Below are 21,941 nucleotides of genomic sequence, written 5' to 3' on the forward strand. Positions count from 1 at the left end.
CTGTCCTTCCTAAAGAGCCTGTATCCTTCCATCCTAACACTCCAATCATAGGAGCCATCCCACCACATCTCCGTGACGCCATCTGTGCATCCCCATCTGTATGCCACCATGCCGGTGGTCCTAAACATCTCTTCTGCCCCCTGAGCTGCATCTTCTCCCTGATGTTTGCAGACGTCAGGGACGATCTCCCGGCTGGTGCCAGCAGGAGCTGAGGGTCTGAACATCCTTCGTGCTGTTTGCTGCCTGCTGAGCTGCTGCTGCTGCTCGGGGTGGGAGCCAAACCCGTGGGCTCACGTGGTGGTTGTGGGTTTACCGCTGCCGACGTGCTCCGTTCTTATGCCAGCTGAGAAGTGACCTTAGAAATGATAAACAGGACTCGAGTTAATGAGTACTATTAAACCACGGTGTGACTCCTCATGCATCAGCCGAGTGTGGGCATAGTGCAAACGTGACTTGTTTGCACTGGCACGGCTCTGCTCAATTACGTTCGATGGGGATTGCCAAGTTTGCTGCCTCCTGGCTTATCTCGAGCCTGATGGGAGATGGTTCTTAGCCTCGTGCCCTCTTCCTACTTAAGGAGATTTATAGGAAACAGCCTTATGGACTTGCTGGAGCTGCTCTGCCGAAGCTCCCTCTGCCCTGCTCCTGCTGCCGGCGCAAGCAGTGCTGCGCGGGCTCACGGCTGACAGCACAGGCTGCCGTGGACCTTGCTGGAGCGCCTGCGAGCAAAACGGGGTGTACAGATCCATCTTTGCTTGCTGTCCCCAGCGCCCGTGCCCGTGCCACCAGTACTGTCCTCCTCCAGCCCACCCCAGATCCATTCCGGTGCCTGACACCGCTGTGCCCGGGGCACTGGTGTGACAATGTTTGGTCTGCCGCTGGCTTCTGGTAACTGAATTACTTAAAAGCAGCATTGGTTTTTTGGACGGGAAGGCTATTAGTAGAATCTGGGCTATAAATCTGTACTTTTTTTTCCCTCCTTGGACACATAATTAGATCTTCCGGAAATGTCCTGGTTGCATTAATGTTGTTTTTAAGCTGTATGAGCCATGCGTGCCTCTAAATCCTGTAACGACGCCAGTCAGCTGGCCGCTGCGCCCGCAATGGCATCGTGGCAGCAGGGACTGTCTGCCGGCTGTTGGGGTGCCCTGTAGCACCCGGTGGGGTGCCTGGAGGGAGCAAGTGGGGGGCTGAGCGATCCTGGGGCCGTCCTGGCACAGACGGGGCACAGGGGAGGCTGCCACCGCACGGTGTGAGCGATGAGGTTGTTGCTGCAAGGTTGGCTTTGCTCTTTTGTTAAGAAGTTAAAAACCAAATCCCGAGGGAACTGTCTGGGCTGGGTTGGCTCCTTCCTGCGATCGTAAGGAGAAGCCGTGTCCGCATACCCGGTGCTATTTTAGAGCAGGGCCCGTTACAAATGTCTGTCTGCTTTGAGAAGGAGGTCCTGGGGCGTACAAAATTCCTTCTGTACGCTCATGCTTTTCGTTTGACCTTCTCTCCCTGAAAATGAGGAGAAATGGGAGTCCTAGCTGGTGGTAGTCATTGGCCGTGATAGAAAAATAACTTGGAGGAGGGTAGTAGTCACATGTGTGAGTCACTAGACCCATGCATAGAGATCCAAAATGTAAAAGGGGATGGTAATTTGTAGTGAGGATGAGGTGGCTGAATGACAGAGCCGGAGCCGTGCGTGGTGAGCTAAAACACCGTGGTGTTTATAGCCTGGAGAGTGTTTCAGTGGAGCGACTGCAGCAGCTGAGCAGGAGATGAGCCCTGTCCCTCAGCCCGCTGCTCTTGGGGGCTGTTGGGCCCCTTCCTCAGCTTTGCTCCAAGGTGCAAGTGTGTATGAACAGGCAGATCGAGACAGATATCCTGAGCCCGCATTTCTGCGGGAACGTCAGTCTCAAAAAAACATTGACCTTGGAGGGCTGACGAGGAACGAGGAGCCTGGCTGAGGGCTGCCCTCAAGGACCGGCCGCTGCCTGCATCACCAGCCTGACACGACCTGCTCTTCCCACGGCATGGGCTGGAGGTTGAGCAGCTACGGTGGGCTGCAAGTGAAGCATCTCCACAGCTTGCTTTGCTTCCAGCTCTGACCACCCTGAGGAGGTGGTGAGCATGCCTGTGTTGCCTGTCCCTGCCTGTCCCTCCTCCTTTGCCCACTGCCAGCGTCCCCAGCAGTGCTGCTGGCTTGCTGTCCCCTGCGGAGCACGCGTGCCGTGCAGGTTGTGACCCTCTTCCTGCTAGTGCAGAAAGGTAAAGAGGTGGAAACGATAATTTTACTGATGTCCTGTAGGAAGGAAACATGACAAAAAGCAGTTGCGGGGCGGCTGGGTATGGCGGATGTTTTTGAGTTTGGTAGCTGAAGATTCTGGGCAGGTCATTGTCCTGGGCGGGCAGCCTTGTCCTGCTGCCTGGGAGCACCATCCCGCAGGGTGGCAGGCAGCCTGGCACCGGAGCCAGCCCCAGCTCGATCCCCTTGGTCTGTTGGTGTCCTCTGCGCTGGCAGAGCACCTACCTGCCTGGCTCAGCAGGCAGAGAAGTGTCCCTCCAGGAGACCGGCTGAACCTGGTGGTTGTATCAGCAAGCCTCTGCACAGCAGCTGCCCTCTCCCCTGAGAAACAGGTCATTCCAGGTCTGAGTTCTGCAAGCGAGGTGGGAACATGTGTGACCATAGGGAAAAGCTGCTTACTGACTATTATCCCCAGCCTCCAAACGTGGGGGGAGAGGGGAACGCTTCCCGGGACGTGGGCCGGAGGAAACTTCCCCAGGTGCCTTACAGACATGAGCGGAGAAACTCCAGAGCACTTCTCCTGCCTTGCTCCAAGCATCGCGTCTGTTTTCTTGTTGCAGGCTGTTTTGGGGATAATGAGATTTAATCAATCTCCAGCTCTCCTCCTCCCCTAACCAGTGGTTCAAATCCTATTATCTCATAAAGCGTTTGGAATTCTGTCCCCCAAAATTGCATTAAGCTGGGATGGAAATTCCTTGCGGCTTAAACCTTGCCTCCGTATGACATCAAGTTCGGGGTTTTGTTGCTGCTTGCTCTGCAGCTCCTGGGGCTAAGCCCCAGCGAGACAGACTGATCCGTCACGGGGAGGGCAGGGAAGGGCTGGTGGGGTACAGAAGTACTTGCCAAGGATGGGATTCACCCAGTTAGGAGCGGCTGTAAGCTCTCAGGCTGTGTGCTCAGAGCCCGACGAGACCTGGTGCCCCTTCCTCGCGCTGGCATCTGTCTTATGCGATGTCGCTTTGCCTTTTCCCACCGCTTTCTTCCCAGCTTTTGAAAGGGACAGACTGTCCCCTTCGCTTCCAGGGTTTCCAGCTGAGGAGAGGAGCAGAGAGAGGGTAACAAGTGGGTGCAGGGAGGGTGGGCTAGTTCAAGGCCGTGGGATGGGAGGGGACCCGGAGCTGCTCTCTGCTGCTGGGTTTCCTTTTGCCAGACTCCCCTTATCTCGAGGAGAGCATAGGTTGTGTCCGTGTGGTGCAGGAGGGGTGGAGGCTTTGATTGCTCTCCATGACACTGCTCTTAACCTTGCCCTTGGGTTTGGAGTCGTGTGGGGTGACGGCAGGCGCCGATGCTGGGGAGCTGTGTGGGTGTTGTCCTAGCTGTGGGGTTCATGGCCCTGGGTGGGTGGGTGCTGGGGGCTGCCCTGCTTGGCACTCAGTACATGAGCTGAGAAGTTTTGTAGCGTATGAAGTTCTTCTTGGGATTCTTATCAAAGTGTTACTTGGGGAAGAGGACTTTGGACGGGGTAACCTTTGCTAGGAAGGGGCTGTGAGCTGGAGAGAGGATTACAGCTTGTGGTGCTCTTGAGAGCCAAATGATGTCAGATTTGAACTTTCTAACTGGAAGCTGTTTCATGGCTTGTCTAGGTCTTTTTTATTTCTCTCTCCCCCTCAACGACCTAAAAGTGTTGGGGTGAGGGGTATGAGCACTGCCTCCCCATTTCCCAAGTGCAGCAGCTGCCTCTGCAGAAATCTCAGCTCCTTAATGAGAAGAGCCCTTGTGATGAGCCCTTGGAGACCCATCCTGCATGGGGTACCTGAGGGCCTCCTGCTGTTCACCCCCCCAATCCTCCTCCTTTGGAAACACGGACTCCAGCTCGCCAAGCTGAGCGCAGGCAAGGAGCAAGATGCTGATCCTTCACCAGGTCAGCAGGCAACTGCTTCAAACTGCTCTGCCCTAAGGAAAAACGACACGGGTCCTACCTCCAAACAGTGAAATCTGTCGCCTGTTCTGCTACGATCACTTTGCTCCCTTGCTGGCCCCAGTCTCTGTCCTCACCTCCTGCAGTGGGGTGGGAGCCCCATGTCCCGTGGTGCCCATGAACCAGTCCAGGTCACCTACGTGGCTGCACCGGGAAGTTGGTGCCTCTGTGCTTCTCTTTAGTGGGAAATGACCCTCTGTACTTGAAACTGCGATGGGATGTGCAGGATTTGGAGACGCTTGTGGATGCGTGGTGGTGTACGTGGTGTTTTGGAGTAGCTGCAGGACAAGGGAGAGGGGTGAAGACCTTACTCATAAATTTCTGCTGTCTTTCCGGGAGGAGAAAGTCTCTTCCAGGTGACTGGAGATGAGTGAGCCACTGATAGCTGCCATCTTGATGGCTTCGACTGAAGCATGCTGGTTCTTGTGCAGGACCTCTGGGGTCAGTCACTGGTTGTGTCAGGGTCACTTGGAGCTGTCAGCATAGCAGTGTGTCCCCTGGAGCTCCCCGCTGGTATCCGGTCCGTCAGAGAACAGTCTCCTGTTTTGGGGACCCCACCAAGGGGGCTCATTGCTGTCTTCCTGCAGCCTTCGGCAAAAGAGGTGCCGGGGTGTGAGAGCTACGGAGCCTGGAGGCTGACGGGGCTGCAGGAGTGCCCCAGCTCTCATGGTGGGTGGGGAAGTCTCCCCCTGCCCTTCTGCACGGCGCCTTTGGGTGCTGAGCCAAGAAGGTCCCCGGTCCTGCTTGTCTTGGGGGGCAGGAATCTACAGGGTTGCTCACACAAGAGCACTCCAAGCTGTCCTCGGTGGGTTGGTCCCATGGTGTGGGTGCATGGGGCCACGGGACTGTCACTTCTTCTCCGGCTTGTGAAGGGTGCCACCAGGCCTGCGGTGTGGGCATCGGGGTGCAGGGCTCTGGCAGGAGCGTTGGCTGCAAAGAAGGCTGCATGTCCTTGAGGCTCTTCCTGCCTTCCAAAACCCACTGGGGTAAGCTGGCTACCTGCTCTTCTCGTGGGGCTGCTCCCTGCGGAGGGGAGGCACTGGGTGCAGGCACAAGGTGTGCACCTGGGAGCTGCCTCTGCGGGTCTGTGGCCGGTGTCGCTGGAGCTGGTAGGTGCTTTTTGGGTTGTTTAGCACCATCCCTGGTGAGACTCCATCTTTGACCCAAGTGCTCTTGCAATGCCAAGACTCAGGTAGCAGGTGTCCTCATGCAAAGCTCAATATTTAGGATCTCTGGCTTCTTGCAAGTCTCTCTGGAGCCCTAACATTTTTTGGTTTTCCTTTGCTTACAGTACAGCGCCGTGGACAGCAACCCACTGTCTCTGTACGTCATGCATCCCTTCTGGAACACGATAGTGAAGGTGAGACCTCATCCTGCCCTGGGTGGGATAGCACAACTCAGGTCACCACAAAGTCTTCTCTGCCGAACTGTCAGCTGAAAGGCCTCGCTTAGCTGAAAAGCCCTGCTTTGTTTGTGGTGCAGCTAATTCCAAAGGGCACTGCCTTCAGCCTGCAGCTTCTTGCTGCCCCGTGATGTCAGATGTAACTAAGCAGTGTTGTCTAACACCCAGATGACTGTAACTAGGTCTCTGCCGTGGCTGGGAGCAGTGCGCGGTCCTTATTACGTGTTCTAATGAGTTCATGTGTTCTTTTGCTGCTTTCCCATAGATCTTCCCTACCTGGCTGGCCCCAAATTTGATAACGTTTTCTGGCTTCCTGCTGCTTGTCTTCAACTTCTTCCTCATGGCATACTTCGACCCTGACTTTTATGCTTCTGGTAAGGCTGCCTGTTCCTGTTTGGATGTGAAGCCTTGGAGTGGTGAGATCTGTCACCTCCTCTGCTGTGATTTCTGGCACTGGTTGATAAAGGCCTCTTTGGGCATTCCCAGAGCAGGTGGCTGTGCCAGAGGAGGGAGAGAGTTGAAGGGTTGAACTTGCTGGGCTTCATGACGAGGACTTGTCCGAATATGATACCTTCCCTCTGGCTGCTGGGTGGACGTGGGCCTGGCTGGCAGCGTGCAGGCGAGGGAAAGAGCAAACAGCTGAAATCTTGAGTATGAATTTGCTCTGCCTACAGAGCAAACGGGAACCTGATGCCCTTATTTATTTTAGAATCTGAGAGGGTGATGTGGGAAACTCTGCTTCCCTCAAGTCAGCAGGTAGAGCCTTGTTCTTTGCATCCCAGCTAATTGCCCTCTTGCAAAAACATTGCATTCAGACTAACAGAGGCAAAATCCTCTTTCTCGGTTTCACCATTCTGCATAAAGGCAGAGATGTGCACAGCTTTCAACTTTTTAACAGCACCCGTGTTCATCTATCTGTGAATCGAAAGGTCGTGTCCCAGGGAAGAGATTAACACAGCATGATAACTCTCAGTCACTTATCAATAGCTTCCTCGCTCTATTTTTCTCTCCCTTTGCCCCTGCCAGGTTTGATTTTGGTTGCTCAGAAGAGTTCATCTAGTTCTTCTAAAACTAGGCCAATCATCAAAACACAGTTAAGTGGGAAAAATACTGGTTTCTTGGGGTTGCCTTTATTAGTGAGTAGACAAGTACTGTTCTCGATATGCCAGGCTTTCAAAAGCTCAGGTGGCATCAGTGGCTGTTAGCTAAGATTTGGGCTGTGTTGCAGTCCATGAGCCATGGGAAGAAAAGCTGCCAGTAGCTCAGGGAAGGAAGCTCAGTGTGAGAATCCCCAGGACATCAGACGTCCAGAAACTTGGGCTGTGCCAAAAGGATGGTGAAACTTGTGCGTTGGGACCCTTTTACACACAGATTCACAGATTGGTAGGGGTTTGAAGGGACCTCTAGTCCAACCCCCCTGCTAGAGCAGGATCACCTCGAGCAGGTCACACAGGATCACGTCCAGGTGAGTTTTGAATCTCTCCAGAGAAGGAGACTCCACAACCTCTCTGGGCAGCCTGTCCCAGTGCTCGGTCACCCTCAGAGTGAAGAAGTTTCTCCTCGTGTTCAGATGGAACTTCCCGTGTTCCAGTTTGTGCCCCTTGCCCCTTGTCCTGTCACTGGGCACCACTGAGAAGAGTCTGGCCCCGTCCTCTTGACCCCCACCCTTTAGATATTGATAAGTGTGGATCAGATCCCCTCTCAGCCTTCTCTTCTCCAGGCTAACCAGCCCCAGCTCTCTCAGCCTTTCCTCACACCAGAGATGCTCCAGGCCCCTCCTCATCCTCGCAGCCCTCCGCTGGACTCTCCCCAGTAGTTCCCAGTCTGTCTGGAACTGGGGAGCCCAGCACTGGACACAGAACTCCAGATGTGGCCTCAGCAGGGCAGAGCAGAGCAGAGGGGGAGGAGAACCTCCCTCGACCTGCTGGCCACGCTCTTCTCCATGCACCCCAGGACACCGTTGGCCGCCTTGGCCACGAGGGCACACCGCTGGTCATGGAGAGCTTGGTGTCCACCAGGACGTCCAGGCCCTTCTCCGCAGCGCTGCTTCCCAGCAGGTCACCCCCACCCTGTCCTGGTGCTGGGGTTATTCCTCCCTGGGTGCAGGACCCTACACTTGCCCTTGTTGAATTCCATTGGGTTCCTCTCCGCCCAACTCTCCAGCCTGTCCAGGTCTCGCTGAATGGCAGCGCAGCCTCCTGCTCTGTTGGCCTCTCCTCCCAGTTTGGGATCGCCAGCAAACGTGCTGAGGGCACACTCTGTCCCCTGTCCAGGTCAGCGATGAAGACGTTGAACAAGACCGGACCCAGCAGTGACCCCTGGGGCACACCACTCGCTACAGGCCTCCAATAGAGACTGTGCCACTGATCACAACCCTCTGGGCTCTGCCATTCAGCCAGTTCTCAACCCACCTCACTGTCCACTCATCCAACCCACACTTTCTAAGCTTGCTAATGAGGATGTTATGAGAGACAGTATCAAAAGCATTGCTGAAGTCAGGGTATACAACATCCACTGCTCCCCCTTCATCCACCCAGCCAGTCATGCCATCATAGAAGGCTATCAGATCGGTCAGGCATGATTTCCCCTTGGTAAATCCATGTTGACAACTCCCAATAACCTTCTTCTCCTCCATGTGCTTATTGACAGCCCCCAGAATAAGTTGTTCCATCACCTTTCCAGGGATGGAGGTGAGGCTGACTGGCCTGTAGTTTCCTGGGTCCTCCTTGCCCTTTTTGAAGACCAGAGTGACATTGGCTTTCCTCCAGTCCTCAGGCACCTCTCCTGTTCTCCGTGACCTTTCAAAGATGATCGAGAGCAGCCTAGGAATAACATCTGTCAGCTCCCTGAGCGCACATGGGTGCACCCCTCAGTGCCCGTAGATATATGTGTTATGCATGTCCTGCTTGGGAAAAGAACTTGTCATTTTGCTGGCGAGGCCTCCAGAAGCTTGTGCCTTCCCTCCTCACCGGGTGCTTTTGTAGACATGGTGCCCTCCGTTTGCTGCTGGAAAGGCACCATCACACCGCTGTAAGGAAACGGGAGGTGGCATTTCACGAAGTTGTTGCTCCCCATAGGAGATCTCCACGTGCTCTCCTTCAAGGCTGCTGCCAAGAAGTCATGCCTTTTCCTGCTTTTTTTCAAATGCACCTTTGGGCTCCCTGAGTTGAGGACAACTAAGCTGGCTCCCTGCCGAAACAGTGCTAGAGGAGGTGGAGGTGTCATTAACGAGGAACTCTTGTTTCAATTGGCAGGATGCGGACTGGAGACTGGGCAGGGAATCCTGACCTGTTTCTGCAGAGGCAGGGTGTCACCACATCTCAAAGAGTCTCCGCTTGATGCTCTGTGAGCGAGCGATTGATGAAAGTCTGATCTGCCTATGCTTCCACGTCACACATTTGGGCTACAGGTGGTAGCTGCCATTGCCAGCCCTTAGATCCAGTGACTTTGGGGAGCTGGGGACAGAGGACAAGTATGTCCTGGAAAGTCCTTGGTGACCTGGTTTCATGTGCCGTTGTGGAATGGCTCTGCCATCATGTCCTGGAAAGCTAACATCTCGGTTTCACTGTTTGAGTTGTGTAGGTGCTTTGTCTTGGTGAGCTGCTGGTCCTTGTTGCTGTGGCTCTTGTGCCAAAACAAACCCATTCAAAGTACACACTGAGCTGTCCTGACTTGGCTCTCTCTGATCTCTGCAGCTCCCGATCACCAGCACGTTCCGAACGGAGTGTGGGTCATTGTGGGTCTCCTCAACTTCATTGCCTATACGTTAGGTAAGACTTTATCTGGTTGATTGTGGGGGTTTGTGTCTGTCGTCTGTCCACGCTGTGGCTGCATGTCATCTTATCTCCGAGCCTGTTGAGAAATCTTTGATTCTGGGCTTCTGCCATGCACTAATCCAACTGCCGCTCGGGCTGCCAGAGCAGTTTCTGGGAGCTGCTTTGTGGAGTGGATCAAAGGAAGTTGTCCCAGAGCAGCTGATGTGAAAGGAGGATGCTGGAACTGACTTTGAGATGAACTGTGAAATTCTGTCTTCAGTGTGCTTTAAGGAATTGTAATCTTGTCAGAATTTGTTGTATTTTTCAGTCTCAACTAGGGCATGGGGTGGGAGGCTCACTCCCTATTAGAAGATGGAGGTGGTGAAAGCTGCTGTTCGCTGGCTGCGCACCCTTTGTCAGCTGCAAACAGGCCCGTTCCTTTGCATGGGGGTGTCCAGCAAAACTCCCCGTTTCTCCTCCTTCTCTTCCCAGACGGTGTTGATGGGAAACAGGCTCGCCGGACCAACTCCAGCACGCCCCTGGGAGAGCTCTTTGATCACGGCCTGGACAGCTGGGCGTGCGTCTACTTTGTCGTGACAGTCTACTCCACCTTTGGACGGGGCTCCACGGGTGTCAGTGTCTTCGTTCTCTACCTCCTCTTATGGGTGGTCTTGTTTTCATTCATCCTCTCCCACTGGGAGAAGTATAACACAGGGATCCTCTTCCTGCCCTGGGGATATGACATCAGCCAGGTGGTAAGTACACGCCGCAGCCCCCGCTCGGCTTCAGCAGAAGCTCAATAAACTGTTAGCGTGCCTGGGGTGCGGTGGTGCCCGCTGAGGTGTGCGAGGGCTGCGTGCAGCTCTGCTACGTGTCCAAAGCCTTGCGAATCGGTCACTGCAACGCTCTCTGGAGGTGGGTGTCTTCAGCCTGTCTCCAGGCGTTCTGGAGGAGGAGGAGAAGAGCTTTCCAAGGCTGCTTGCATGGCTTTGAGCTGTAGTTGCTTTAATGAGCCGGGGTCATGTGGCACTAGAGTATGACTGCTCAAAACCATTAAATCCAAGGAGATTGGTGTGTTTTTTATGTTGTTCTGAGTAGCTTTTGTAGGTGGACTGTCCACAAAAAATGAGGCTTGAAGAATGGATTTGTGCCTACCTGGTTTCTGCTGACCTGTGTGTTTTGGCCACCTAAATCATTGCTCTAATTAGTTTCCTGCATTATACCAATGTGGGTACATTCAAGTCTAGAAGTTTGGGGTGCCTTTTGGCACTAGCAAGATGTGTGCCAAAACGTAGCAGAGCCATCACCTCTGGTAGTAAAAGGAGACGGTAGCCGGTCCCCTCTGACATGCTCTGACCCCTTTCTCCAAAAGCATTGCTTCACCCTAACGCTTTCACATCTCTGCCTGTTGCAGAAAGGTGGAGGGCTAAGCTACCCTGCAGCGTGCTTCACCCTGCTCCAGGGTTGCTATTACAACTGAAATAGCCCTCGTTAGCTTTTTTTCCCTGGGATTGCTTCAGCAGATGGATAAGAAAGAGTCCCCAAACAACCCTTCCAGACTTGGTTGCTGCAATTTGTAATATAAAACTTGTCTCGCTGTGCTTCTTCAGGCATCTCGTGAGTTCGACCTGCACGAGGGCATCTTTGCTCGTGCTGCGAGGAGCAGCTCCTGGTCGCGGTGTTCTCGGCAGCCCAGCTACTGCACTTATTAGACCTGGGCTTGTAACGTGGGATGTTTGTGGATTTCTTTATTTTTCCCCTTCCTGCTGGTGGGGAGAACTGAACGTGATGCAGCTTAAAGCGTGGCAGGCACATTACGCTGCTGGACCGGGTGCTGCCAGACTTGCCCGTCCGGTCACTCACGCCTGCTTCTCCTGTGCTTTCTTTCAGACCATTTCAATTGTCTACATAGTGACAGCCATTGTGGGAGTTGAGGCCTGGTATGCACCTTTCCTGTTTAATTTCTTATATAGAGACCTATTCACTGCAATGATTATTGGTAAGAAACTCCATGTTGAAGCCTGTCTTTTAAACTCCACCTTTTTACTGAAACCCAATGTCTTAATTATATGATAACGCTGTTCTGTTTGCTGTAATGAGAGCTCCCGTAGGCTGTTATTGAAGTGAATAACGGAGGGTGTTCTTGCAGCCTGCCCCTTCCCAGGATTTCAAAGAATTGTTGTCTTCCACATAGTTACTTTGCAGAAGTTAACTCCGGCGTGCCTGGGTCTGTGCTGGCCAAAAAAGCAAGGAAGCAGAGCGCTGTGCTCGTGCCTCGGATATATTTTGTGCCAGTCCTGCAGGGATAGGCGTGGTGGGCAGAGCGGCTGAGGGTTGTGGCTGCTGCTCGGGGCCGGTTGTGCCGGGGTGCAGATGGAGCATCTGCCCCTGGATGCGAAACAGGAGTCAGGAAAAGCACGTCTCCTCCAAACGGCTGCGTTTGGGGACGCCCCGGCGCTCGGGCTGTTCGCAGAGCGCGCTTGCTTTGCTGCCTGGGGCTCCGTCTTATCCCGCAGCACGGCCGGGGCAGGACCCAGAGCCCAAACGCTGCCGGGGAGCCTGGGGCTGCTGCAGGAGGGAGGTCACAGCCACGGAGGTGGGGAAGAACACTGTGCTGTTTGGGGATCCTGCCCTCCATCCAGCCATCTAAAAATTAAATAAAAAATAAATAAAATGAAATAAAAGCCCAGCCTTTTTCTCTAGTGGTCAGTCAGAACAAGCTACTGCAAAGTGAGGAGGAACGCAGGAGAAGCTTAGCTGGGGAGAGCTGTCTGTGCTCAATGCAATTTGGCTTATTTAGAAGTTCTCGCTCAGCTTAGTTTCTCTCAGTCTGTGTTCCTTTCTTTAAGCGTTAATTGTAACTACTTAATTTCAAGTCAATATGTCTTGAATTGTTATGTTAAATCTAATACTTGCACTTGTCTTAATCAGGTGGATATTCTGAGCTTTCCTTTGGCAGCCGTATAACTTAACATATGAATAATAAATGCACTTTCCCATGCTAAAAAGAGCATGATGCCTACGTTGGCTGGATTTGCACACTTGGATAGGAGTTGGGTTGTTAAAAGCAGGAATATTTACAGCTCTGTTAAAATAACTAGTGCTATATAAACATGGAAGGAGTTGGGACAGACTCTCATGGGTTTGAGTGTGGTGGATGGTGTTCCCTATTGAGGCTTAATTTTCCTCATAGTTATTTAGACTCTTTGTGTCATTTGTCAAGTTAAATGACAAGAACTTTTTTGCTCAATGGGAACTCAAAATGCTCGCTCACAGTGGGAGAAATAGCAAATTGGCTGTATTATGAAGACTGAAAACTCCGTTGTGTGCAGCCACGTTGCTTGTGGAGTTTGAACTCACCTTATGTCTCAGTAAAGACACTGTTTTAATTAAACTTTGTAACTGTTTAAAGCATAATACTGGGCTCATTAATGCAACTTTTAAAAATTGAAATGTCTTTAATTTACAGCAGACCTTAACTTGTAATTACAACTGTCGGACCAGAATTACAAGTGCCTACTTTTAAACGTGCCGAGCTTATTCTTGGTGCACCTCTGAGCTATTTTTGTTGCAAGCAACTTAAACCGGAGCACAACCACCTGCCCGTTTGTGGGGCACACGTGATGGTCTCCCTCTGTCACGGGGCAGTAACGTGGCTCTTTCTCTTCCAGCTTGTGCGCTCACTGTGACGCTGCCGATGAGCCTGTATAACTTCTACAAGTAAGCTTCTCTGTCCTCAAGTCTCCCTCCCTGCACTAGCACCTTTGCAAGAGCCCCCCAAAACCTCTTGTTTCCTTACTAGTTTTCAGGCGACTGTTATCAGTGTGCCAAAGTGGCTCTGACGCACCAGAAGGTCCCAGTTTGCAGGGTGCACTGGGAGAAGTGGGCTGGCAGCCTGCTCAGCAGGGTCGTGCAGAAGGGTCCCCAGCTTTTCCAGGCTCGTCCTGTTGGTCACAGTGCAGAGAGCCGGATGAGTGGGGGCCGCTGTAATTCAGGAGTTTGGGGGGTTTGGGTTAACACTGACGGTGTGCATCTTCCTCCTCTGACCGTGGTTATGCCTGATATCAGCAGTTTTGAGTAGCAGAATGGGAAACGAGGTTTTGCAGCCCTCTCCTGAAGGCAGGGACCGAGTATTTCTCAGCTGTAGCTCCATGTATTTTCACTTTTCTGCTTGCGTTTCAGGGCCTATAAAAATAACACCTTGAAGCACCACTCTGCGTATGAAATCATGCTGCCGCTGGTATCCCCAGTGTTGCTCTTCCTGCTCTGCACCACGTGGATCTTCATGTCCCCAACAGACATCCTGGAGGTCCATCCCAGGCTCTTCTATTTCATGGTTGGAACAGCCTTTGCTAACATTTCTGTAAGTAGCTTTTGCTTTCTGCTCCGGTTTATCCCCTGGGAAGCATGAAGACTGCCAGGACGCTTGGGAGGCAGGAAGAAAAAGACTAGTTCAAGCGTGAGGAGAGAATGGAGATGCGAAGATTAATGTAACAGCTTTTCTATTTTGCTTTGATTGAAAGAACAAACAGGAAAGTAGGCGGAGTTTGGGGTCTGCGAATTTTGTGCGGCAGCTCTCTTCAAAAACTAGAGAATTAGTTAAATTGAGTGTGTTTACACACGCATGCATCCTCTGCGTTGTGAACGTGCTAATGTGAAAGAAGTTCCTGCTTCCTTTTTTTGGGATAAACGTAAAATGTGGAGGACTAAAGCTTTTGTCAGACTCCGATCTAGCTGCATATTGCACCGGCGCTTGCTTGAGACCTTAACAAAGGCGCCTGTGCTGTCGCCTCAGGCGTGCGTCCGTGCCCTGGGTCCCGCAGCTCACGCTGCCGCTTGGCAGGATTTGCTGCTGATCGTGCAGATAACGCTGGTAAGGCTCAGTCAGCTCAAGGGAACTCCTTTTTCTTTTAGAGATGCCCTTGATGACTCTTTCCCTATTACCTTCTTGCCCCACGAGGCTTCGCTCCGTGTGCCCCACAGGAATTCTAATACAAAGAAAGATCCCGAGTGACAAACACGTGTGACCGTCCTCTCTGCACTGTGGACAGCTCTGGCCTGGCAGAGGCGATGCTGGATGCAAGCTCTGACGGTTTTCTCTTCCTGCAGTGCCAGCTGATCGTCTGTCAGATGAGCAGCACGCGCTGCCAGCCTCTGAACTGGATGCTGCTCCCCATAGCGGTGGTGCTCTTCGTGGTGATGTCCGGGTTCGTGCCGAACAGCGAAACGCTTCTCCTCTACTTGTTAACTGCTTTCCTCACCCTGGCGCACATCCACTACGGCGTGGTCGTGGTAGGTGAACTCGGTACATGGGCTTTGGGCTTTGCAGGCTTTGCTTGGGTGCTGATGATGTTTGGGGCAGAGAAAACTCCGCTTAAAAACGGGAATGTTGGTGGGAACGGTGCTCTCTGTCATCCTGTCCGTGACCGTGTCAAACTCGAGCTGACTTCCTTGTGAGAGGCTCGCGCGGGCTGTCGTGTGGGTTTGAGGCAAGCTTCACACAACGTGACGGGGGCTGCTGTACTGGAGATTAGTTTAAACAAATACTTGCATCTCTGCTGCTGTGTTTAACTCATCCTGGCTGCGGTTCCAGCTTAGTGAGCAGCTCGGATGTAAGCCAGCATGGGTGACCTGCACCCTTGGGCAGCACCCAGATACAGTGTCTGCACGTCGAGCAGGAGTGCGTAACTTGGGAGTCTTGGTGTAAAAAGTTAAACTGCTGGTGGTGTTACTGTGGTGGTTGGGTTCGATCTGTGACCTCGCTGCTGCCACGTACGAGCACCCTCCTTGGGAAGCCCTGTCCCCTGGGAGCCCCAGCTCTAATGTGGAGCCTCCAGAGATGAGTCTGAACTGTAATTACAGCAAAGAAGTAATAGCCAGGTTGTCTTGTCTTTCCAATTAGTGTAATGAGGCTTCTGTGCAAGAAGGATTTGAATAGCTAAGAAGCTTAAATAAATTTGGTCTCGGGATCATAGCTGGAGATGGGGAGTGACCCACGGTGTAATTAATCCTCCTGTCTGCCCAGGCTTGCCCATTCCCTGCACTGAGCTCCTCTGTGCTCGGCTCCCTGGGTTTGCGTTCCCCGTGTTCCCCCCTCCAGCCTTCCAGGGGCCCATCTGTGCAGTCTCCTCTTCCAGGATAAAAGAAACGTTTAGCTGAAGAGCCTTTTAAGGATCTCCGACTGGGACATAATCCCAAACTGCTCTGAATTTGGGAGTGATGATTAGGAATAAAGCCTCTGCCCTGACTCTGTGCCCAGCTCAGCCTCCGGTGCTGCTCAGCACTGCTCGTTTTGGTTCTGCAATGCCCGGCACCAAATGCCAGTGCCACACCATCCGTTTTATTCTCTGGTCTGCAGTTCTCTGAACCATGCCTGAAAGCTCGTTTCCTGGTGCAGCTCTTGGTCCTCTGTGGTTTTCTCCTGTCCTCGAAAGACACGGTGAAAGCTTCTTCCGAAGGCGGGTGTAAAAGGGGCTGCCTCATTATCCAAAACCTGGTGGTGGGTTCTGTAACCCTCCTGTGTGTGTCTTCATGGTCAATACAAAGTACCCGACCCCCAGTTTGAATTGTAAATGGATTCAGGGAGTGATTTTTCACATAGATATCCGAGATGATCAAATTAATCTAAGCCAAATAATAAAAATATTGCTGGGAGGGGCAGAGAGGGAGCAGTACCGCAGGGTAAAATCCTGCGTGCCTGGGCTCGGGGCAGGTGTTTCCAACTCCTGCCCCGGAGGAGGGCAGGGTGGAGGTGAGTCTGCTCCCGGGCGGGCCATGCTGTTGGTTGGGAAGGCGTGGGAAGCGAGCAAGGCTGCACCTTGCAGGGCCCCGACGCCGGGCTGGCAGGGACAGGGCAGCCTGGCCGGCCCCAACAGCACAAGGCAGAGGCTGGGGTCCACATCTGCTGCGCCCGTGGGGAGCAGGAAGGTGGCAGGGCTTTGTCGGCCATACAGGGAACCGGTCTGGTGTTCTGCCTGCTTTCCTCCGCGTCCCTCCGAGCCTCGCTAACCCGGTCCTGTTGTCTGCCTTGTCCCCAGGTGAGCCAGCTGAGCAGGCACTTCAATATACGGCCCTTCTCGCTAAAGAAGCCCACGCCAGATTGACTAGGAGTGGAAGAAGAGAAAATCGGCTTGCGGTCTGCAGAAGTACTGTAAATAACTGCTGCAAATACCTGTAAATAACTTCAACCATCACCACAGATCTAAACCTATCCTCTGGACAGACATCAGGGCAAAGTATGCACGGTATCCGGTGCAGCCAGGGCAGGACTGGTATGGGGCAGCCTCTGCTGCTATTTGACAAATGCAAACTTTCCGTTTTGGGTGAAACTGGATGAGGAGCGTAGCCTTTCAGGTCTCTCTTACTGTATATTAGACCAGCTGAATGTTCCCAGTGAAACCTCAGACTCCAGCTCTTGCTCAGGTAAAGCCGTTTGGGGATGCAAATGGCTTTACCTGAGCAAAGCATCTTGACCTATCACCAAAACCAACGTAACAGCTGATTTCTACAAGGTCAGGGGAACATCCTGGTGGTCGGGGGGGGGGTTCTGTCTGTCCCTAATCCTGCTAGGCAGCCCTTGTCCTGGCCTGGTCCTTAGGGAGCAGATGGTCACAGTTCTCCCACACTCTGTCCAGCCTTCCTGTACTCACTTATTTGGGCAAATACTTGCACCTTTTTTTTTTTTTTTTTAAGAGGGGGGAAAAAAAAAATACACAAAACTTCTAGTGATATTCTACTTGGGGAGCATAGAAAATCAGGGCTTAATTTCCTGTATAAGTGAGAAGGCAGCTTCTGCCTCCCCTGCTCGGGCTGTGGGTGCCTGGGCCCACATCTCGACCGTGTTCCTGTCTGTCTGTGTGTGTTCCTCGCCTGGAAGTGGGGTCTGGGCTCCAATCGGCAGCAGAAAGTGGCTTTACACCAGCCTAACACAGAGCCGAACCCCCCTCTCTCCCGACCAGTATGAACTTGCCGTTTTGGGTCGTTGCACGCTGCCTGAGCCTCCTCTTTTGTAGCAGCGCAGCCAGGCTCAGTCTGTGCATCGCCCTTCCCACCAGACCATCAACGGCAGCAAATCCACCGCTTGGAGAAGCACCTTAAGAGCTGTGTCGGTCGTGTGTGCACTTTCAGAAAGCTCATAGGCGTGTGTGTGGTGGGGTACTTTCCAAATATCACTTTATTTTCAAAACCGTTGTCCCCAGCGGCTGCATGTCTCATCCAGGGATATATTTGTTTACTGTCCATTTGTAAAAGACATGTTTGCATTGATTTTTTTTTTGTTAAACTTGTTTTTGTAATTGAGTTAGAGTGGGGTGGTGAAGACTGAATGCTGATTTTCTTTTCCGTTCACTTTATTTAATGAAGACCTGTGCTTGAATGAAGAGTGTAGCTTAAACCCAGGCTCTGGAAAGGCTGCATCCGGAAGCGAACAAGCACAGCAGGTTGTGCATATGTAATCTACCATGGGAACAAAGTCGCTTATACACTGATTATTGTGCAACGTGGTTCGTAGAAGCTTGGTCACAGCCGTTTCCTTCTGCAGGTGAAGACTCTTCCTGCTTTAGGAAACCTTCAAACTGTAACTACTATTTACTGCTTTTTCTTTTGTAAATTTGAATCATCGTCAGGCAGGCTATGAGACTTAAAACCCTGAGGCACGCTCACACGTTCACTGCGTGACATCAGGGTTGCTCGGTCACGGTATGGCCTGCGAGGAGCGAGCTGGGGCATTCGTCCGGGCCGATGTCGTGGCTGAACATCTGTATGCTCATCTGTCTGTACGGCTACGTGTCTGGGAAGGGTGGCTAATCTGGGAGAGGTGGCGAATGGTTTTTGGAGTTTATTTAATAAAGTAGCTTACTCCTATATTTTACTGATGTTGTACAGGAAAAAAATGACCTAAGTGTACGAATGAATTGGGCTGTGCTTGAATTTTTGACTCTTGCTATTTAATGAAATATAATTACGAAGGGAGGTAAATTTAAGTCACGCTCGCACAAGAATTACAGGGAATCTTAAAACGGGATACAACACTTATCTATGGGATGTGTTCGGATAGCACAAATCATGCTAGCAGCATTGACAAGCAGCGCAGGTTGGACGATTTACTTTCTAGTTGTGTGTTTGCAGGACCAGGGAATACCTGAGCTGCTCCCTCAGGGTTTCAGCTACGCTCGGGGGTCCCTGTCTCTTCCCACCAGCCTTGCTGGGCCCCGAGGACCAGGCCAGTGCTGATGCTGTGAGAAGTTGTCTGATCTTCAATCTTAGGCTGTCGCTTTGTCTCTGACACGCTGTTTGTCTGTTGTCTCACCTCGCTGTGAGTGGGTGTGCTTTTGCAGCACGTAATATACCCCGAAAAACCCCTCTGTGGAGTCACAAAGATGTGGAAGCAGGGCTTCCTCTCTGAAATCCTGCAAATACGTGTCATGCTGTAGGAGAAAGATCTCTCTCAAAAACTGGAACCACTTCCTATCTGCACAGACTTTATCTTTGGAGAGTCCTGGATTTTTGGTGCCTTAACTTATTGCACCTTGAAGCTAGAAAAATATCTCCTTAAATCAGTGCTGGAAAACAAGCTCGCTTGTCTCTGGTGCGGCCGGGCTTGTGGCAGAGCGAGGAGAGAGCAGACCTGATCTCAGTGCCCATGCGACTGTTCCCCACTCGTGCTGTTTGGGGGGGTCTGTTTGGGCTGTCAGGAATTAAGTGATTTCTGCTCCCGGATTCTGGGGGAAATGGAAATGAACTGAAGGACCAACCCATCTTGTTGTGGTGAGGTGTGGCATGCTGAGAAACAAACTATTTATTAATAATAATGGGTTTAAGTCTTAAGAAGAAGATGCTAACAGGTGATTGTGTTAGGGTGGTGGGTGCTTGCCTTGCTGGCTAGCTCTGTCCTCGGGCTCCTTGGGTTGGGACGGAGTCCTGCGCAGGCTGGGTAGGACGTGCGCTCGCTCCTCAGCTCCCATCTGGCATTTGAGAGCTGATCTGTGTTGTCTCTTCTTCCAGGGATAGTGTTAATCATATTTTCTTAATTACTGATGGACCTGCTGAGTTGATAATAGGACTGTCTTCTGCTTTCCTAAATCTGTTTTGCACGTTTTATCTCTGTACAGAGTATTACCAGGCAACAGACGTGTTCAGGGAGGGGTGCAGTCCTTCAGGACTTCAGGGCTCCAGGCAGGTCCTCGTGCCGTGGGAAGAGGTGGCCCGCGCTGCCCGTCGTGGCTGCACCGTGGCTCATCAGCCTTCGCCCTGAAGCAGGTTTTGGAGGGAGCTCGGGACACACCAATGTGTCAGCGCAGGACTTGCGTAGCCCTTTTCCATCTTGGGTCTTCTGGTTCGTATCACGGCTCCTGCCTCTGTGCCCATCCAGGGACCTAGCGCAGGAATTCACGAGCGGAGCCGGGGCTGAAGTGCAGGTTTTGGGATCTCCTGGGGTTTGGGTAAAACTGGCTGTTGCACTAAAAGCAACATTTTACAAGTAGAAATGCTGCGGCTGAGCTCTGGACATACAAACACGGGGAACACCAAGCACCTATGCGCTGTGGTTTTAGCTTGTTCCTTCCCCCGGTGCCGCAATGAACTCCTCCGCTCTGCGGTCGGTCGCTGCGGGGGCTCGGCAGCAGGCTCTCCTTTGGGAAACATCAGCCACCTGATACGGGTGGCTCTGCCGGAGCCAGGGGAGCGGAATGCTGTAAGCGTGAGCTTCTGAGGCTTTGGAAACATATATTTAAGCTCCTGAAATAGAGCTGGCCTGATGTTACCTCCCAGGTGTGTTGAGTACCTGCAGCTTGTAGTCTGAGAGCTGTTGTGGGCTCTGGCAAGGCCCCTGAACTCTCGAGAGCGTCTGAGCCTGCTTGTGGCAGACCTGGAAAGTCTCTGGAGAAGCAGCGCTTTTTGGGAGCTAGCTCAGATCTGGGTTTTTTCATACACGGCTCTAAGGGAACAGTTGATTTTTGTGCAAACAAGCTGTAGCTGAGCTCTGGTCACCTTAGTTTATGGCAAAACTGTGCACGGGGTTTCTGTGTCCTTCCGAAACACGCAGGAATCCCTGAAGCAGAGTCTTGTTTCCAGTTGTCCCTTTTTGCTGGGCGCGTATCGCTCTCTTGAGCAGTGGGAGTCCTTCAGCGCACCAGCGTTCCCTTCCACCCGTCCATCCCACAATCTTTCAGTGCGGTGTTTCAACCTTGCTTCGGTGCCGTGGGCCAGCGGTGGTGATGGAGCCGGGTCAGCTAAAAGCTCGTTTACTCTTTGCTTTTCTGATGCAGATCTACAGCCCCGGTGTGGGGTTGCAACCTTGACTCATCCTGCTTTTGCCCACCTAGTCTACCTCGCTGCGCCGTGTCGAAGCAGCGGCCGAGGGCACGTGGAGGCTGCTCTTGGTGGGACATGGTGATGATGGGTGCTACACTGACCTTTGCTTCTGGAAAAGGTCACTGTTAGTTTGTAGAAGACCCTTTGACCCATCCAGGTGTGGTCAGACCTGGCCTGAGAGGTCCCTAGGCTGGTCTCTGAGGAAGGGTCAGGGCATCGCTGCCCCAGGAGCGGAGGTTCTTGGGGAAATTCTCTGCTCACCCTCCAAGGTGCCGTTCATCTCGGCCAGTGGCATCTGTGGTGGCTCTTTGGTAGGAGCTGGTGCTGTGGTTCAGGTTGGAGACTTCATTAATCAAAATCTTCTGCCCCACTCCCCCTGGCAGTGTTTCAGACTGACCTCCCGTCCCTTGAGCTTTCGGCTGCAGAGGATGCTGGTTTGGGTAGTGGTCGTGTTGCGCTGGTGCCAGCTCCTCTGGAAGAGGAGGGGGGTGGCTCCCAGGCTGGGTTTGCCTCCGGTCTTCTGAGTGCGTGCTGGATCGCTCTCTTCTCCATCTGTAACCCCGCACCTAAAGGCAAACCAAGGCAGCAGCCTCACACCCAACGCGCAGAGGGGCTCCGTGGGGCGAACCGGAGCATTTCAGGGCCTGGCTCCCCTGGGGCTCGGGGTGCTCTGCCAGGCTGCCCACGGGAGCTGAGCCAGTCCGGTCCCTCTGCGCGGGGTTGTCCCTAAACAGAGATCAGATGAAGCAGCCTGGCCATGCAGCGGTCCCGGTGCTGCCGCGGTCCCAGGGAACCCTGATCACTTCCCCGGAGTCTTGTCGCTGGGAGTTTAGGTACTGCAGTGGGTTTGAATTCCAGTCTGTTAAATGCTATTACTGAAATATTTATTGTGTTTAAACCAAACAAAAAACTATTAAAATTCAGTAAAGAATAAAATTTTCCAAGCCTTTTAGTGGTGTTTGCATTTGGTTTTTTTTTCCCCCTGAGCAGGCACCCCAGCCCCAGGGGTAGGTTTGGGCAGCGCTGCCTGGGCTGGAGCTCCCGCCCCGCAGGGAACAACAGACTTGCCATGGCAGGGGTGGAAAATCTCCTGCGGGCTCTCCCTGGAGCACTGCGTTTTAGTCACCCATGGCTGTGGTGCTTGTCGAGGTGCTGCAGGGCCCCAGGTTGCACGGGGGGCAGGGGGTGCAGCATCCTCCTTTAGCTGCACCGCTGCCATCCCCAAGGCTCTCCCTTGGCCCCCAGGCTTCTCCCCTTTGCCGCTTT

The 21,941-nt window shown here is 52.8% G+C and overlaps 1 protein-coding gene across 2 annotated transcripts in view; it reads left to right on the top strand.

Moving 5' to 3' along the window:
• SELENOI (selenoprotein I) overlaps positions 1-21,625 on the top strand; it is a 33,943-nt gene extending 12,318 nt beyond the window's left edge. The window contains exons 2-10 of one of the 2 annotated variants that reach the window (XM_054821208.1): positions 5,500-5,568; positions 5,876-5,984; positions 9,306-9,380; positions 9,858-10,120; positions 11,256-11,364; positions 13,037-13,085; positions 13,548-13,728; positions 14,475-14,657; positions 16,403-21,625. In XM_054821208.1, coding sequence (XP_054677183.1) covers positions 5,500-5,568; positions 5,876-5,984; positions 9,306-9,380; positions 9,858-10,120; positions 11,256-11,364; positions 13,037-13,085; positions 13,548-13,728; positions 14,475-14,657; positions 16,403-16,519 — 1,155 coding nt within the window. In that variant the 3' untranslated portion in view covers positions 16,520-21,625. The remainder of the gene's footprint in view (positions 1-5,499; positions 5,569-5,875; positions 5,985-9,305; positions 9,381-9,857; positions 10,121-11,255; positions 11,365-13,036; positions 13,086-13,547; positions 13,729-14,474; positions 14,658-16,402) is intronic. The other variant, XM_054821209.1, reaches the window with a different exon arrangement.
• Positions 21,626-21,941: the final 316 nt, after the last annotated feature.

Source organism: Grus americana, chromosome 3 (genome assembly GCF_028858705.1).
Source record: "Grus americana isolate bGruAme1 chromosome 3, bGruAme1.mat, whole genome shotgun sequence".
NCBI classification, from domain to species: domain Eukaryota; kingdom Metazoa; phylum Chordata; class Aves; order Gruiformes; family Gruidae; genus Grus; species Grus americana.